The following is a 16,391-nucleotide window of genomic DNA, read 5'->3' on the forward strand; positions in this document are numbered from 1 at the left end:
GAAGTTATTTTTGTTATTAAATAATATATATATTTATGTAAATACTTATTATTATTATTAAATGATATATATTTATGAAAATACTTATTTTATATTTATTTTGATATATTTAATTATTTATTATTAAACACATTATTTTTAATAAGATATCTATTAATTTACTCCCTACTTGTAATATGATTTTTAATCAATTATAAGACCAGCTATAAAACAAAATTAATACTCGTTATGACGCTATGTTATAAGTCGAGTAAGTATCAAATGCGAATCCGAATTTGAACTATTCATTCGTTTTGTATTCATATTTGATAATATCCATATTCGTATTGGAATTTAAATTAAAATATGGTAAATAGTACTATCCTAATTTGATTCCATTTTGAATCCATGAGTATTATCGCTACCTGTAGCCTCCCGCAAGTCCCGTTTGAATGCTTGATGGGCTCGTCTCGTTCGCGTGGAAGCAAGAGGAAGAGGGTGACGCTGATTGTGATGCTGATGCAGTGATGCGGCAGCCAGTCAACGACGTCGGCGTCAGTGGAGTCCGTACGGCACGAGGTTCCTGACAGCGCGCATCACATCGTCAAAGAAAAGCAGCCAGATGCCACATGCCAGGGCCGCCGGCAAGCGAGGTCTGAATCCAGCGGCGGATCGCATCGGCGGCAGAGCAGCATGCATCCCGGTGCCAGTTCTCGCGCTGCAACCCAGACGACACCCGGTGGATCTTCTTCGCCTCCGCCGGCGGGCACCATACACGCGCTCGCCGCAGGGAGGGTTTTCGCTGCCGGCGCTCGGCGGTCGACGGCTTGGGTACGGTGGCGGCGGCGGTCGCCGTTCAGTTTGGACGGGTGGGCCGATGTCTTTCCTGGGAACGCAAGAGGCCCACTAATGGCCTGCCACGCTGCTACTGACTGGGCCTCCTGCTGCCTGTGCTGGCAGAGTTCGCTCGCGTCCTCTCGGCCCAAAAATAGCCCATGGGCTGCGACGCGTAGCGACGGCTCCCCCCTCCTCCTGTGCTCCGCGCGAGGGAGACAGGCGCACCAACGAGCGCACGCCCCCACCACCGCCGCACGCGCACTCATCAGCGCCACCGCCGCGCCGCACCGAAAGCGAAGCGGGGGGAATGCGCGATCGCCTCCGCGCCCACCCCCTCCTCCCCGCTACTCCTCCTCCCGTGTCGCCGGCGATCGATTCGGCCTGAGGCTGAGCGAGCGATTGGTATGTGCTCTCCCCTCCTCCCCACTTCCCCCTTCTCTGTGCGCGCGCGTGGTGCCGATTCGTAGACGCATTTAGAAATCCCCAACCCAACCGATGGTGGCGCGCAGCATTGCGCCGGGGCGGCCGTTTCGACCCGCCTACCCGGTTCGCCAACCGGAGGGAGACGATTTCGCGTTGCCCATTTTAGTGGGCGGGGTCGGTCCCGCATTGCTGCGGCAGCGGCTTCGCTCACCGCCGACGAAGCATCGATTGGTTGATCGCTGCAGGCATCGCGCTCATTCCTGCGGTTTTGTTACAGCCACACGTAGATATGGTGTAGCACCGCGCGGATGCCTCACGGGCTCACATCACCCGGTGATGCTTTAGGTGCCGCTCCCCGGGTGTCGCATTCCCAGGTCGTCAAAATCACCGGAATGTTGTTTGCGTGATTTCCGTGCAACATGTTGTACTCGCTGATCAAATCCTGAAAGCTTCGCATATGGACTTATGCCTGTTCGATTTTAGCAATGAACCCAGCTTGTAGTGCCATGGCGTCTAGGTCTGCAGCTCATTGATACATTTTTCAGACCAGGCCATCTGCTGTACTGGACAGCTATAAAACACCCTGTATAGAACGCTACTCACCAAGTCAAAACTGATTGATGTTATGTCTGAGAAGTGAAGGCTGAATTTTATTCTCCTGGATTGTAGTTTATACTATCCTAACAGGAACATTGTGTTACTACATCCTTGTGATTGAATTGTAGTTAGCATGCAAATTGTGTCACCTTCCCTAGCACCTCACCTGTCTCCACACATTCAGTATGTAATTTATTGTTCCAGGCCATTGCTCACAACATCAAGCCCTGTCTTATATCTGACAAACAAACCAAATAGTTGCTATAGACAAGTAAAATTTTGTTACTTGAAAAACTAAAGAATTCTCCCGAGCAGATGTAGAGACAGGGCTTGGGCTGCCAGGGCTTCAGCCTGTAGCCTAGGTCCAAAATTCCATGGAAGCCTACTTTATGGAATTTAGGGGGGCAACAAGGGTACAAAGACTCTGATTCAGCTCCTTGCTCAGCCCATACTTTTGCTTCTCCTCTGCTTCCTAAAGGAACAGGGCCCAATAAAATTACCTGCAGTTGTGACGTGTACATGTGATTTGATACTATCATCTACTTTTACATGGCAAAAATCCAAATACCTTAATGCTCTCTGGGACCCATCTGTGTATCACAAAGACTTACCACCTCTTTGCTGGCACAGTAATTGCTAAGTCAGTATAACATTTTTCTCCACTGTGCATATGATTGCAGCTGATTGGATCGCCTAAACAAGCAAAGCAGAAATTCAATGGCCACTGTTTCAGCCCTTACTAGTTACTACTGATCTTATTTCAAATACATTGTGTGATTAGAAACTAGCTGATTTGATTATGAATATCCATCTCTTTCTCTAAGTCAAATCTCTGAAGCCATACTGATCCAATCAGATTTTACAGATGCTCAGGATGTTTATTGCTGTGGATGCACGATATCTGCTTCATTAGAACATCTCCTGGATGAATTTATTTGTTAGGTTCAACTATAAACTACAGATTTTGTTCAGAATTGGTGTGACCTTGCATTTCAATTACCATTATTAATTAGCTAAAAACCCTCAATAGAAGGCTGTGCAAGCCTGCGGAACACCTTTTTTTTCCAGTATGCAGTTGCTTCCATTCTATGTATTCAACCTTGATGGAAAAGGATTTAACTTACAAAGCATAAAAGCACCATTTGGCTACTACTATTGCTTCTTAGTTTTTGTTGGATTATGATTCCAGTTTGCAGAACGGGAATGTGTTGTTTCGTTTATGAACTTATTGCACATTTTTACCTCAATACAGACCTAGTGGACTGTGATGTGCGTTCAAATGCATGAAAGAGGGTGGATACCACCAGATCGTATGCTGCAAAAAAAAACCCTCTATATTTGTGGATATTCCCACTAACCTTTTGATCATCTGAATATGTAATTTAATCTAGCAATCAGATACATATTCTGATAAGTGATAATATTGTTTTTCATTTGATACTCCTGTTTGGGTTTATCATTTTTCATACTGTGTTTGATAGGATAGCATATATCAATGACACAGTTAAATCATTGGGAATCTTCATATTTTCCCATGTCTGTATCTTGCATTTCATTGGTAGTCTGCCTTGGCCAAAGGCGCTTCCAACTATATTATCTGCTTCTTTTGCTCCTTTCCGCCTTATAGCTTTAGGTCATCCCTTTTGATTTAGTGGACCTAATTCAAATTCAGTGGCAGAAACATAATTTCTCTTTTTAATAACATCAATTTAGCTCTTGAAATTTAGGTGCTCTCCCTCTCCCTGGTTATTACTGTGATTCATGTGACCATGGTAACGACTTAATTGTTGTGGGCTCCACAAGTACTTATGTACTATGGAGAGATTGCTACTTACATAGTTGCTGATCTTGCAGGTAATTGTTGAAATGTGTACGAGCTTTGACGTCTGTTGCCTGTTGGCACGCATGTTTGAGTGTGTGGACACAGTTCAACAATTGATGAAACTATTTATAGTCACATCTCGTGCATACGGCCTGTCTCTAAAGGTGTAAAGGGCTAATGGTGTACTTTTTGAGTGTTAAAAGTAATAGAACTTAATTCGACAGCTGCAGGCCCAACATTGAGTACCTTCTTGCTTACAAATGCTTTCCAAGTATGGTTTCATATGTTTATCATCATGCTGATGTCATATAGAGGCAACAAACTTTCAGAATGTTATTAAGCAGGAATATATCTTATGCCTTGTCTTGGTGGTTTCCTGCTACCTGTATAGCACTTTATTTTCTTCTAAAAAAGGTTCTCATATGATTTTGAATTGTTTACTTTGCCTTATGTTCACATTTTCAGCTAACTAAAGCAGTTTTATCCAAATGAATTTTTAATTAAGAAAAAATGATTCAATTGTGTTATGGATTGTGCCAGATGGAATCACTGAACTATTACTTTTTTTCCGCTATTCCATTGGACCACTAATTAGCATCAACCTATGATACCCTAGATTCTAACTCATGTTTATGTGGTTTGATTAATTTTTTGATATTGTTCCACTTTTCTGTTATCTTCCACTCACTAATGATGATGTTAGGTGGATGCCAGTGTACTACTGTTGGCAATGTTGAGACTGCATATTACAATGTAACTAAATGTCTTTTTCACCTGGAAGAGCACTGCTGCTCCTCTGTTGCTATTTTCATGTCTTGCTATTTCTACTTCTCTTTCATACTTCTTTTTTGCTTTCTGTTCAACTGACATGTTCATTTTGAGACACCCAGATACATCCAATAATGCAGCTTATTTGTCCGAGTAGACACAGGATACAAACAAAAATAATTGAAGTGCATATACCCATAAGTTGATACATCATGGTACGTAATCAAGCTCATCACTTGTATAATGTATCTTATGTTCTTTACAACATCTAGAGACATTAAAATAGTATTTTTGCCCCTACTATTGCTTTTTAGTGCTAATGGTCCTTATCAGCATTATTGTTCTCAATTCATTTGTGAAAATCCAAGGACCAGTCACTTTATGCCAGCTTTTTCATGCACATGGCCATGTCCCATTAGTTGTACGGCATAAAATGATAGTTGTTAAATTCTAAAGCTTCTGCGGAACCAAATTGTGCTAGCTTTATTTAGGAATATAGCAATGCAGAAAATGAACTCATCTTTACATTGGTTTGAGTTTTGACTAGTCACCAGGAAAGGAACCCACCAGAAGGGCCAAGTCAAAGCAGTTAATAATCTAGCTGAACGCATGACATGGTCCCTAAATTGTACATTACTAGGATCAACACCATCTTTTGCCTTCTTGTTTGTTAACTCAGTTGCCTGATTTATAACTGTACTCTTTCTAAACTAATTCACTATGTTTAAAATTATATGGATCGGTCATATGAAAACTGTATCATTATATTTGGAGTTAAAAATGATGTGGTGATACTATTGTTATTTAATATACATTAGTTTAGAGACAGTAATTGTTAAAGTCCCATCCTGGAGATCTTCAGTAGTCAACAACTTTATCAAGGAAAATAAAAAACATAGGGAGCTGTTGTGATCAGGGCTTCTCAATTCAAAATCTAGTACCTTGGGTGTTAAGGTCCCTCACGCTTATCGTTGTAGCTCCCATTTTACTCAATGTACCTCGTAATGAAGATGATGAAAAACTGAGTTCTTTTACTCTATTGGGCTTTTTCAATCATAGGCTCATACCTAACTTGAGGAATGTTACACCATCATCCATAAAAAAAAAATGGTCCCGGCCCATTGCACAAACTATGGGGAATAGACCCAAGAAGCATGCAAGATAGCTTCAGCCCCATGGCAGATGAATATTTAACCCTAACCAAAGTGCAAAGCTTTTACAGATTTTGCAAATCTAAATCTACAGAACACATCATGGTTATGTCACATAAACAATGATAAGCAGACTGAATGGAGCATAAGTTGAGTCTCATCATACTGAGGCTTCATATATTACCCAATCTATATGGTAGGTAATTCATGAGTAGTTACCTCCTTTTATTTCCTGAATGTGTTTACTTCCTCTTGAGGAAGATTGCCCCTTTGGACCCTATCAAATCAACCAATCCTTTTCCATTCCTGTATTCAAGTGGAAAGCGATCAAGTAGCTTGGGTTCTCCACACAGAAAACTTTACGACAGAAGCAGGAAAGGGAAAGGAGAAGAAAAATAGCTCTCAGGTCAATATTCCATATTTCTTCCTTTACAAATATACAACTGCCGTTTGTTGGCAACTTCTCAAAGAAGAAATGAAAATACAACATGCAATAATTAATTTGCATGGACGTGCATGGCAATGGTTGAAAAGTTTGGGACTACTTGCATGGTTTATGAGAGCAACCGACACATGCAGTTTTGCCCATGCCTGTCTATATTTATTTGATAAACAGAGAGTGAACAAAACTCAAATGTCCAAAAGTTGAGTTGTCGTGTACAGAAGGAAAAAATCAATTTGAAGAGAAAGAAAAGGAGACTCTAGAACGTACTTTTCTATGCATTCTGCTTCCACTCCTAAGGCCAGGGCTGTCCTTTCCACGATACTGCAGGATCTTCAACTGAGGAACAGCTGTGGTGGATGGTTTCTGTATCAACTTACTTATGTATCTATGTGAGCAGCTCAGCATAGTTCTGCTCATCAATCTGTGAAAATTACAAGTTTCTGCTTCTGCTGGTATGCTCTGTTCCATATGGTGGAACATAAGGCCTAGATATTCTCAAAAGACAGTTGCATTCTTTGCAGGTCCTTGTCATACATGTCTGGTGCTGCCTGCAGCTGTTGCTGTGGCTGCTGATTCTGGTACCAAGAAGCACATATCCCTTCCATGTTGAATTGGCTCTCTGCCTTGATCACGTCATCATAGAGTGATTGGCTCTGGTCCTGCATGGCTACGGTCGTTTCAGCAAAGGTTCCATGGAGCAAGTCAGGCCACTTAAGTTCCTCTACTAAGTGAGCTCTTGAATCTTTTTCTTGTCCGACGTCTGTCCATGGGAACACACTGTTCTCCAGAATTGAGCTTGTGCTCTGTGGTTCAAATCCCAAACTGTTGCTTCCTCTGCTCCCAGTACTGCTACTGCTGCTAGGATTTGTACCATCCCAGTATAATGAATCTACTGAGGCACTTCCAATGCCAGTGCCTCCATGTCGAGGATTATTTGGTGGGAGATTCAGCCCCATCGATGTTGATAGGGCTGATGGTGAAACTGGTGGCATCACAGTGGAAATTGTGCTGCAGTTGAAGTCATTCTGGTTGAACCAGAGTGAGTTCATACTTGCACCGTCACCACTGCCACTCTCACTGCTGTAGCCTAATGGCTGTTGAAAAGGGAAATACAACGTTTGGCCTGATGAGCGGCAGGTTGATGAACTCTCGTGTCCAGCAGTAAGCTGGTCCAGAAATAACTCCTTTGGAGGCACCTTAGGGCGTGCTAAGTTTGGAGTTTCAGGGTGATTCTTGTCATACACTGGCAGCAGCATTGATGATTGAGCTGTCTCGCTGAGGAGGTGGCTCAAGTTCCCCAGAGCACCAGTGCTTGATGGGTTGACGTCGCTGGATCCTGAGGTCCTCTCAGTGCTGATGGTGGGAGCTGCTCCGCTGCAATCAGCCTCAGCAAGCGGCTTGTGGGTGTTGGGATCAATGCCTTTCTGCCTCAGTTTCTTCTTGATGCATGAGTTCCATAGGTTCTTGATCTCGTTGTCAGTCCTTCCAGGCAGCTGTGCTGCAATTTGAGACCACCTTCTCATAGAAAAAGGAAAGGGCTAATATCAGCTAAATAACCAACTGTTGCTTTGCAGATATGCAGTCTTGAATCCCTGATACTACTTCTCAGGTAAATTTACCTGTTGCCAAGGACAGCATGCAGCTCAATGATGAGGTCTTCTTCCTCTTGAGAGAATGCCCCTCTCTTGAGGTCTGGCCTCAAATAGTTTATCCACCTCAGCCTGCAACTCTTTCCGCACCTTTGGAGCCCTGCAACAATTTGACAGCTACATCTTAGATCATTGGGCTGTCTTACAGGGATTTCATAGACAAGAGAAGTAAAGATATGAGGTGGTAATTGGAAGGAGCAAAATGCAGAGGAAGAAAAAAGAAAGAATTGGGAGTTGATAATTGAAAAGGACCAAGTGCAGAAGAAATCGTTGTACATACCTGCGAGTTTGGGAACAGAACTCCAGCAGCCATGGCCATGCTTTGTTATGTGATTCATGAGTTTCTCATCCTCCTCCGGAGACCAGAGCCCCTTTCTCAACTTTTGCTTGTAGCAGCAAGAATGCCTCCCCATCTCAGCGCAATGCAGAACCTGGGAGCTCCAAATTCGCAGAACTGACAGGTCTGTGGAATGTATACAACCTCCAATTATGCACAGCCAGCACCTTCTCCGGTAGCACAAAGCTTCTTCAAGGATTGATGATGGCTGAAGGGGTGGGAAATGCAGATGGTGTAGTGACTTATATACCGGTGAATGATTGGGCTGCAGCTGAGACCAGAATTGAGCAACTGTATGGTTGCAGATAGGAGATTTCAGTGGGAAGCAAGGAAAGGTTAGGGGCACTCCTCTCCTTTTCTTTGCAGGACAGCCCTTTAGCACCTTCTTTTAAAGGTGGTGGTGGAGGTGGTTGTGGGAGGGGAGGTTTAGCCTTCCCCACGGTTGCTTCCGGCTCTGCGTGGGCGTCTGTCTCGTCATCTCCTAAGAATCTATGTCTGGTGCCAAAACCGGTGGGGTAGCCACCTCCACCGATATTTTAATTGTCGCGACCTTTGTGCAACTGTTACTGTTAGTTCTCACCAATTTCCTTCAAACCCAATTCGCATGCCTGTTGCCTGGTGTATTTCTTCGGGCACAAGGTAGTGAAAGTGAAACGTGTCCATCAGAGTGTACATTATTTGGAAATGGATCGATGCTCTCGCTGCCATGGTGAATGATTGTGACCCAGAGCAGCCAGTGAACTCTGTTTTTTTTTTCTTTTCTGCAGCTGCTTCTATATCACGGCCTCACAGTCACGGGTGCTCCATGTCCATGCAGGGCAGAGCACATAGTTGTGAAGAAGCGTTGTCCACCTTTCTTCTGTTGCTAATTAAAACTCGATGTGTTAGCTGCTGTTCATTTCGTGCGTGCATGTGCACCTCATTTTCTTCCCACCTGCAAGATTTTATGTGTCAGACCTAAGTGTTGTCCTTTTGCCCTCCTGCTTTTCAGGTAACTCACTGTGTCACTTCTCTCTGGGGAAAAAGCCCTGGTCAATCATCACAGTTGGGGTCCGGGGGGAAAAGAGGTGGCACCATATGTTCGTATTCCAGGACGGAGAGCATCTTCCTTTTGTTTATCTCTGGCAGCTAGCAGGCTGGCTAGCAATTCTAATCAGAAATTGTTACTTCTCCAGTCCAACAAGAAGCACGTTGCAGGCTCTGAATGTGTCCGCAAATTGGTTAAGAATTGGGCTTCCCATAATTGCAAAGATAATCGCACAGGTACAAGTGTAATGATTTGTCTGATTGACTGTCGCTAGCGTCAATGGAGGCACTGATCATAGCGAGGGTGAACTCATGCCTGTGATTTTTTTCATGAAGCTTTGAATACAAAAAGGGTCCAGTGCAGGAGACAAATTTCTTGGAGCATAGTATTGGAAACGAGCTGGTCAATGCACATATTATTGTTGGTATCCTTTTCTTGTCTGACGAAAGAGCGTTTTTATCCATGATTCCATGATTAGGATTGTAACGGCATCCATCTGTGCCCATGTGACGGCGGATACTCGTCGCCAATTAAACAAATGCGCCACGAATCAAAAGGTTGTGATTGAGCAATTCTATAGTCTGGTTTTCCAGCTGATCATTTTGTCCTTTGATTCCCCATGCAACGGATCTCATCCATTCTGGAGCGTTGCATTGTCTGTACTGGGCGGTGTAGCATATATTATTATTTCTGAAGATTGTCTATACTATTTGCTGTTTGAACGCTGCAAATTAAATGGATGCTCCTAGAATCAATGTCACCATCTGTTCTTCCTCCATGCAGGACTTGCAGTTGAGCTAGGAAAAAGGACCATCAGGTAACAACCTACCTCTTGTCTGCAACTGCTAGCGCTCTCTTCCCTTTTCTTCTCAGAATTATGCATTGCTCCCAGGAAAGAAGTGCTCACTGACTACAGAATCTGGATGGGATGACCCTAATCAGGTAATTTTGGAAATAAACTTGTGGCACAAAAACGCTACTGGGATTAATTGCTGCATCATTGCATAATTTTTTTTTTTGGTCAGAGGTGATTGTTATGACTTATGATATAGAAGGAGGCGGCATTATTTTGAGTGGTGATAAGAGAAGGGAAGGCTGGCGGCAGCAGCATGGCAATTAGCAAGGCTGGCACTAGAAGATCACGGGGAAGGCAAGTTTGACAAAGGAGGCATCTTTTCTGGGGTCCCCAGGAAGCATAGGCCCACCCCTCCCTAATCCCTACGGTGCACACGATACTTGGTGAGTGATTTACTTGACAATATCCTTCCATTTCTTTATTAGTTTACAATAATAATAAGAATATATAGGATCTCTCAGCCTTATGAGAGAGAGAGAGAGAGAGAGAGAGAGAGAGAGAGAGAGAGAGAGAGATGTGTTAAATTCGTGATGTGGCCTGGGCTGGTGATGATGAACGAATGATCGGTACAGCCGGGATTCAAGAGGGATGAAAGATCGGAACAGGACGGCATCCATAGTACGCGGGGCGGGCCCGTGGAAGCTTACGGTACGCACCTTTGTGCCTTTGTGCCCTGCCCTCTGAGAGAGAGAGAGAGAGAGAGAGAGAGAGAGAGAGAGATTGGGTGTAGGACAGTGGGCCGTCCGTGCCCTTTGAATGGTAGGGCACCGTCCAATCGCCAACCCAATCCCCATCCAATCCTCCCATGTAGCGTAGAGGCTAGCTACCTATCAATGGAATGGATCGAGCGAGGGGGAGGCGAAAGCGAAGGGACCACGCCCCACGCCCCCCCTCCTCCGTGTGTGCCAACCAACTGGACGCGCACTAGCGCTACAGCCATTATAGCATGCTGCAAATTTCCTATCGGCATGTATGCACATATATAAATGTGTCTTTTGATGATGGTGATACACTATACATGTAATTATTAATCTCAGGAACTTATCATGTATACGCGCCTGATTTATTTGCGTATACTCTATGCCAGTACTGGTACTTGTCGTAGTTCTCTCTCAGTGTTAAATTAGAAGAGAAGAAGTGAATACTGCGGGGCTGGACAGGAATATCCCTGCGAGTCGCCTTTGTCCCTGTCATCCCTTTTGTTTTCTCCTCCCCGTTGCTAGCTGTCCGCGGACGTGTACGTGCGTAGGCATTCTACCACTTCCATAGGCCCCGATCGAGTGTGTGTGCCCATCGGGAATTCATATCGACATCTATCTCGTGTTAATTCCTGCGCCTCTAGTTTTATCTAAATGCCGGGCAAATCCCAAGTCAATATGTGCATGGCTCCTTTTCAGAGCATGTGGGTGAGATGGAACGGACTCATTGATTGGCAAAAGGTCGAGGTGCAACTCGTGGACGGCCGGCTTGCTCGGGTCAGAACACCATCGGATCGTCCAGCGACTTTTGCAGGTAAGAAGAGGATTGTCCTCACCTCTTGGTTAATTACATAATAACCAAGAGGTACCTCAGTTGTTACTTTTTATAGATCTAGGCCTCTAGCAAAATTTGTTACTAGCTTCTTTACGTCGATGGGCACTCAAGTTATTTTCTTTTCATTCGCACGTTATTTTACAGCCGACAGATCAAGTGGCCGATCGATTAGAGAGAGAGCGACGTAGTGATGAATTGATCAACTAGCGTGCCTGTGAAAATCACACCGAGATCTCCCAACTATCTAGCTCTGTCCTTTACCTTCCTAATGTGGTACAATTTGGCATAAAGTATTACTACCATCTCGCCGGATTTTTATGTTAAAAAAAGAGAGAGAAGAAGCCGATTAACTGGTGGCGAAACGTACGATCGATACGTGCCGCTCTCTGGACCTCGTCCTTTTCCACGCAAAGAAATGGACACTGTATGGACTTTGCTTTCATGCGACATATATCACTCTCCCCAGCGTCTAGTATATCCATGTAGCGCGAAAGCTGCCCGCGTCCGACCCGCATTTTTCTTTTTGGCTGCCCTGTTCTTTCACTCTGATTAGCCGGACACATCCAGCCGCGGATGCCACGTCAGATCGATCCTTGACCCCTAGCATTGTAGCATTGCACGTCTAATCTGCATAATCGCAAGAAGCGGTGATTTGAAAGAACTAAGAAAATAATGTGCAGAGCCAGGTACAGTAAGCTACTCGGGTTAATTTAAGTCTTTGGCGTGTCGTGTACTCGTGTGCCGCATGCATGCACTGGTGCAAGAAGAGTGTATAATAATACACCTCCAGTTGCATAACAATGAAGAAAAAAATGTGTACCTCTTCTTTTAGTGGAAATGACGTCATTCATAAACTTTGAATTGTGAAGCCTGCCGACAGGTTTTCTCCTATTCTCTCCACGTAATACAAACGCAACAGGGCCCACCTGCTAATTTAAGTTAGGAAACACCACAAATGGCTTTGTTTATTTGTTCATCTGCGCAGCGGCACTTTTATTTAATTGTGAATTCTGACCATTTCATTTGATTCCATGCATGACACCAAATTTTGACCAGCTGGATTGCACTGTTGCACTTCTCTACCTTACACACCCAGAGATACAACTAATAACAATAGATAAATAAATGATCTTTTGGCCGTGCACATCAGCACATGTTTGGCAAAAGTGTTTTTTTACTATATTTATAAAGAATTCATTAAACCTAATGCAAATTATAATAGGAAATTAAAACACTTTTCCCAGGTAGATAGACCTGCACATGTAACATTTTTTCACATGATTAATTATCGCAGTAACATTCTGTCGGCACAACGCACCGCTGATTTGATATTAGAGGGAGTATTAGGGGGGGACATTATCAGGTTGGGCTCCATTTGCACACTAACACATCACTTTCCTTGACCCCCTCTGTTAGCAAAGCAGCCAAGCAAATAATGCAGCCCCGGATGCACTGCACTGCACCGCACGCCCCCCTGCTTCCTCCTTTCTCTACAGTACACTCAGCTCCTAGCTACACGCATCCAGTCCACACAAAATGGCCGGCGCGCGCGCGCCCAATTATCCGCCCAATTAAGTCGCGCGCTTAATATTATGGTTGCGATTAAGCCAGGAGGAGGAGGCCTAGCTAGGCCTAGTTGACGGGCAATCAATTAATCAAGCGGGTCCAATCCATAACACGACTAATTAATCACCCCCCGTCCCTACGATGTGAAGTCGCACCTTCCTCAAGGTCCCCCCCCCCCCCCCCAGGCCACAGCACCCGTGGTATATGCATGCGCGAGTCGCTGCTGCTGCTACATAGCAGCCGTACCAGCTACGTACCCATCCTCCATGTACTAGGGCTTATTGGCATTGCAATGGCACTGCACTCCCCTCCTTTTCTCTGACGTCCCCATCGCCCGTTTGCGTCTGCGCTACACCCCAAGCGCATATATCGGCGCACTGTGCACTTGTAAGGGTATTTTGAAATGCAGGGGAAAAATGGCTTGAATTTTACAGGATTTAGTGCAAGAATCTCGCATGAATTTTAGAGGAAAAGGTTCCGTCAATTCTCATGTATTTGATAAAACAAACTAGTGTTCCAAAGGATTTGATAATGCAGGAGTTTTGCGTGGTTGGTTATATTGTCGGAATTGAATTGTGAAGTTTGTGTAGTATTCTTGGGAAACCATGCATTTTCCAAATACGTGCATGCTACGTATGTGTCCTCTAGTACTGGCAGCTTCCGTGTACGTGTGGGCACGTACTCCGTACGTGTGGTTGCGGGCGCGCTAACTGCTGCCCGGCCGTACAAATACCTTAAAGTTCACGTGTATACATACGTACAAGGGTACTCGTAGCCGTACGTAGCCGGTGCCCAATATCTACGTACGGCGTGCGTGCGTGTAGCCAAAGATTCGCGTGTAGTGTAGGTGATGAGCTGTCGCGCGCCGCATGACGCAATGGTCCATTTCGTCTCTCTGGCCTACCCTCGACGCAAGGCTCATATAAAGGACTGTCCACTGGCCACCACTGCTGATGTGGCCTGCAATGCTTGGTGCTTTTGGCATCTTGTACGTGCTGATTTCTTTCTGTGGTATGCATGTCATCACGTACAGATAAGATGCACAGTGTACCGTATAGATTCGTCGAAATCAATCAAGTACGCGGATTACAACAGATTGCAAATGCGGCGCCACTGTGCATCCATATGCCTTGCATTGCATTGCATTGCATTGTGTGCGATGAAAGCTTAGCGAGGAGAGAGACCACAGTGTAATGTATGCTGAAATGAAAACTGTTGGGATGGAACAGGCGCGGATAGCTTGCACATGTACCTACGGGAAGGTAGGGGACACAATTATTTGCGTAACAATCCGCTTTAGCTGCTTCGACGTGGAGAACCCCCCAGCTTAATTGGATCGGATGAGCGCGCGCCAATGCTGCGACACAGTGACAAATGACGATGGTCCTCTCGTGTATCCACTGTGCCGTATAGTCCGTCTTTTGTCTTAGCGTTCTTTGTTCATACATATGCACAGCACATGTAGTACGTCGACACTGTAGTGCATATATGGTTACTACTTATAACCATGGCGGCTTAATTGGTACGGTACTTCCTGTGATCATCACAAATGTTATGAGGCAATCTCGATCTCAAGGGGCACTTGGGTTAACAACCCAATTCCCATTGACCCCTGCAAGATACGTACGTATTCGGTTGGTGTCGTTCAATGACACCAGCCGGCTAATGACGACCATTTGTGGTCGTTAAGGAACGGCCGGCCAGCGATCAACACCGTCTGATCTGATGATAACAACCGCTCGTGCACGGTGCTGTACGTACGTACGGTATGTGTCGCGTTAGTTTGTTCGCTTGTAGTGGACCGTACATGCACACCCGTATGTTATGTATGCTGGTCACATAAATACACCTATAAGATTATTGTTCATGAACTGTAGCTTTCAGTCTTTGTAAGAGTATATATGATTATGGGGATCGGATGTTCGCATTTTCTGAGCATTATGCGAAATTGAAATGGAGACATATGCATGCATGGTTGATGAAAAAAAAAATGAAACGGATCGGTTTGTCTAGTCTGGGCGGATGTGTAGCTCTTTACAAAGGGAGGGGTGAACTGCAAAATGTATGAGTCAATCATCACCGGATCGGTGTTGGTCACAGTTGACGTTATAAAACCATATCCCATGCATAAGCATGCCTCGATTTGATCAGCTAGCTCGTTGCCGGCTCAGATATAACTAATGCGTGCATGATTCGATTCGGTATGGCATATAATCATCAGAATATTTGCTCACGAACAGATCGGCGCCGGCCAGTGCTGTCGGTCCGCTGACAAGTGACAAACCTCTTATAAGAAATTAAATTATGTGTCAGCCACTGCCATCTTTGCATTGATCGAAAGAATATCTTGCATATGGACAAGTAGTATATTCCTTGTTTTTGTGTTCTTTGATTTGCTATAGAAAACCCTGTGGCAAAGGTACCAAGTTGTATATATCAGCCACTGCGCGCCATCGTTATCATCTTCTTGCATATGATCCTGTGCGTGTTTCACTTCTTTTGTGCGAGGTACCTGTTTCACTAGTTTAAAGGTACGAGTACACGTTTGTAGGAACCTCACATGAATTTCAAAAATAACTGTATGATATGATTCTCATGTGTGAGTTTCATGAAATTCTTCTTTCGAATGGGGATCTACAAAAAGCAAAACAAAAACTTGATCATGCATGTGATCCATGGCAGGAAGAATGCAAGTCGTGGAGTATATATATATAATATAACCTGGAGGAAATTTCATAGCGCTTGTAATTGTACTTGTGCACCGACAGGAGGAACCAACCTGCCGGCCGGCTGCAAGCTAAAGCCTAAAGCTGGCTCTCAGGCAAGCAATCACGCATGCAAAAAGGGGTGGAGAAAAAAAGAACAAGAAAAAGGCTTCCCCATTTGTGCATGCCGCCTCCAATGAACGCAGAAAGGTGCGTTAAGGATTCTCTTGATTCATCATCATTCGCAAAGACTAGCTGTAGCATGATCATTTTCACCTCTACCTTTTTCTAATAGCTACCAAATCTCTGGCTGGGTAGCTAGGTTATTCCTTTTCTTTTATTGAAACAGCAGGAGGATTTATATCGATCAGACACACACACGTCCAGGAGGGAGCTAGGTATATGAGGCTAGCCAAGTAGTAGTATTGGATTATCATAGAGCCGCCATATTGGAAAAGGTAGATAAGATATTTAATTGGACAGTACATTGAGTGGGATTAAGAAGCTTTATTTCAACTAGATAGGAAGAAGCATGGAGTACTGAGTGGAATTCTTTTCGCAGTCACGTGCGGATTCAATGATAATTCATAGTTTCACCAAAAGAACAACATGCATCGCTTTGCTCAGCGCTCTCTGTCATATTTGTTCAAATAATAAAATTGTACATGATATGCACGTAGCACAATACAATCGCGT

General features: G+C 44.3%; 1 protein-coding gene and 1 long non-coding RNA gene across 12 annotated transcripts; one reads left to right on the forward strand and one right to left on the reverse strand.

The window, feature by feature from the left end:
* The first annotated feature begins 1,059 nt into the window (after nucleotides 1-1,059).
* On the forward strand, nucleotides 1,060-16,284 carry LOC105914126. Of its 10 annotated transcripts, none has more exons than XR_002676653.1 (10): nucleotides 1,060-4,641; nucleotides 9,000-9,087; nucleotides 9,184-9,271; nucleotides 9,371-9,592; nucleotides 9,819-9,852; nucleotides 9,928-9,977; nucleotides 10,061-10,274; nucleotides 11,289-11,403; nucleotides 15,759-15,905; nucleotides 16,045-16,284. It is a non-coding gene; the product is annotated as an uncharacterized LOC105914126 (long non-coding RNA). The 10 variants fall into 10 exon arrangements; XR_002676651.1 differs by having other exon boundaries at nucleotides 1,060-4,411; nucleotides 4,549-4,641; nucleotides 9,000-9,271; XR_002676648.1 differs by having other exon boundaries at nucleotides 1,060-1,218; nucleotides 3,691-4,641; nucleotides 9,000-9,271.
* LOC101773874 (transcription factor MYB61) lies at nucleotides 5,962-8,430 on the reverse strand. Of its 2 annotated transcripts, XM_004960378.4 has the most exons (3): nucleotides 7,952-8,430; nucleotides 7,642-7,771; nucleotides 5,962-7,537 (listed from the first exon to the last, which is right to left on the reverse strand). In XM_004960378.4, the coding sequence occupies exons 1-3, from the start codon at nucleotides 8,082-8,084 to the stop codon at nucleotides 6,508-6,510; spliced, it is 1,293 nt and encodes a 430-aa protein (XP_004960435.1). In that variant the 5' UTR covers nucleotides 8,085-8,430; the 3' UTR covers nucleotides 5,962-6,507. The 2 variants fall into 2 exon arrangements, with proteins under 2 accessions (XP_004960435.1, XP_012700351.1); XM_012844897.2 differs by lacking the exon at nucleotides 7,952-8,430 and having other exon boundaries at nucleotides 5,962-7,560; nucleotides 7,642-7,775.
* Nucleotides 16,285-16,391: the final 107 nt, after the last annotated feature.

This window comes from Setaria italica, chromosome III, assembly GCF_000263155.2.
Source record: "Setaria italica strain Yugu1 chromosome III, Setaria_italica_v2.0, whole genome shotgun sequence".
NCBI lineage: Eukaryota > Viridiplantae > Streptophyta > Magnoliopsida > Poales > Poaceae > Setaria > Setaria italica.

Excerpts from the sequence above, each read along its gene's own strand:
- LOC101773874 (XM_004960378.4), bottom strand. The coding sequence starts at position 8,084 with ATGGGGAGGCATTCTTGCTGCTACAAGCAAAAGTTGAGAAAGGGGCTC. Across the intron at positions 7,772-7,951 it reads TTCTGTTCCCAAACTCGCAG|GGCTCCAAAGGTGCGGAAAG; the intron begins GTATGTACAACG and ends AAATTGTTGCAG. Across the intron at positions 7,538-7,641 it reads CATGCTGTCCTTGGCAACAG|GTGGTCTCAAATTGCAGCAC; the intron begins GTAAATTTACCT and ends TTCTATGAGAAG.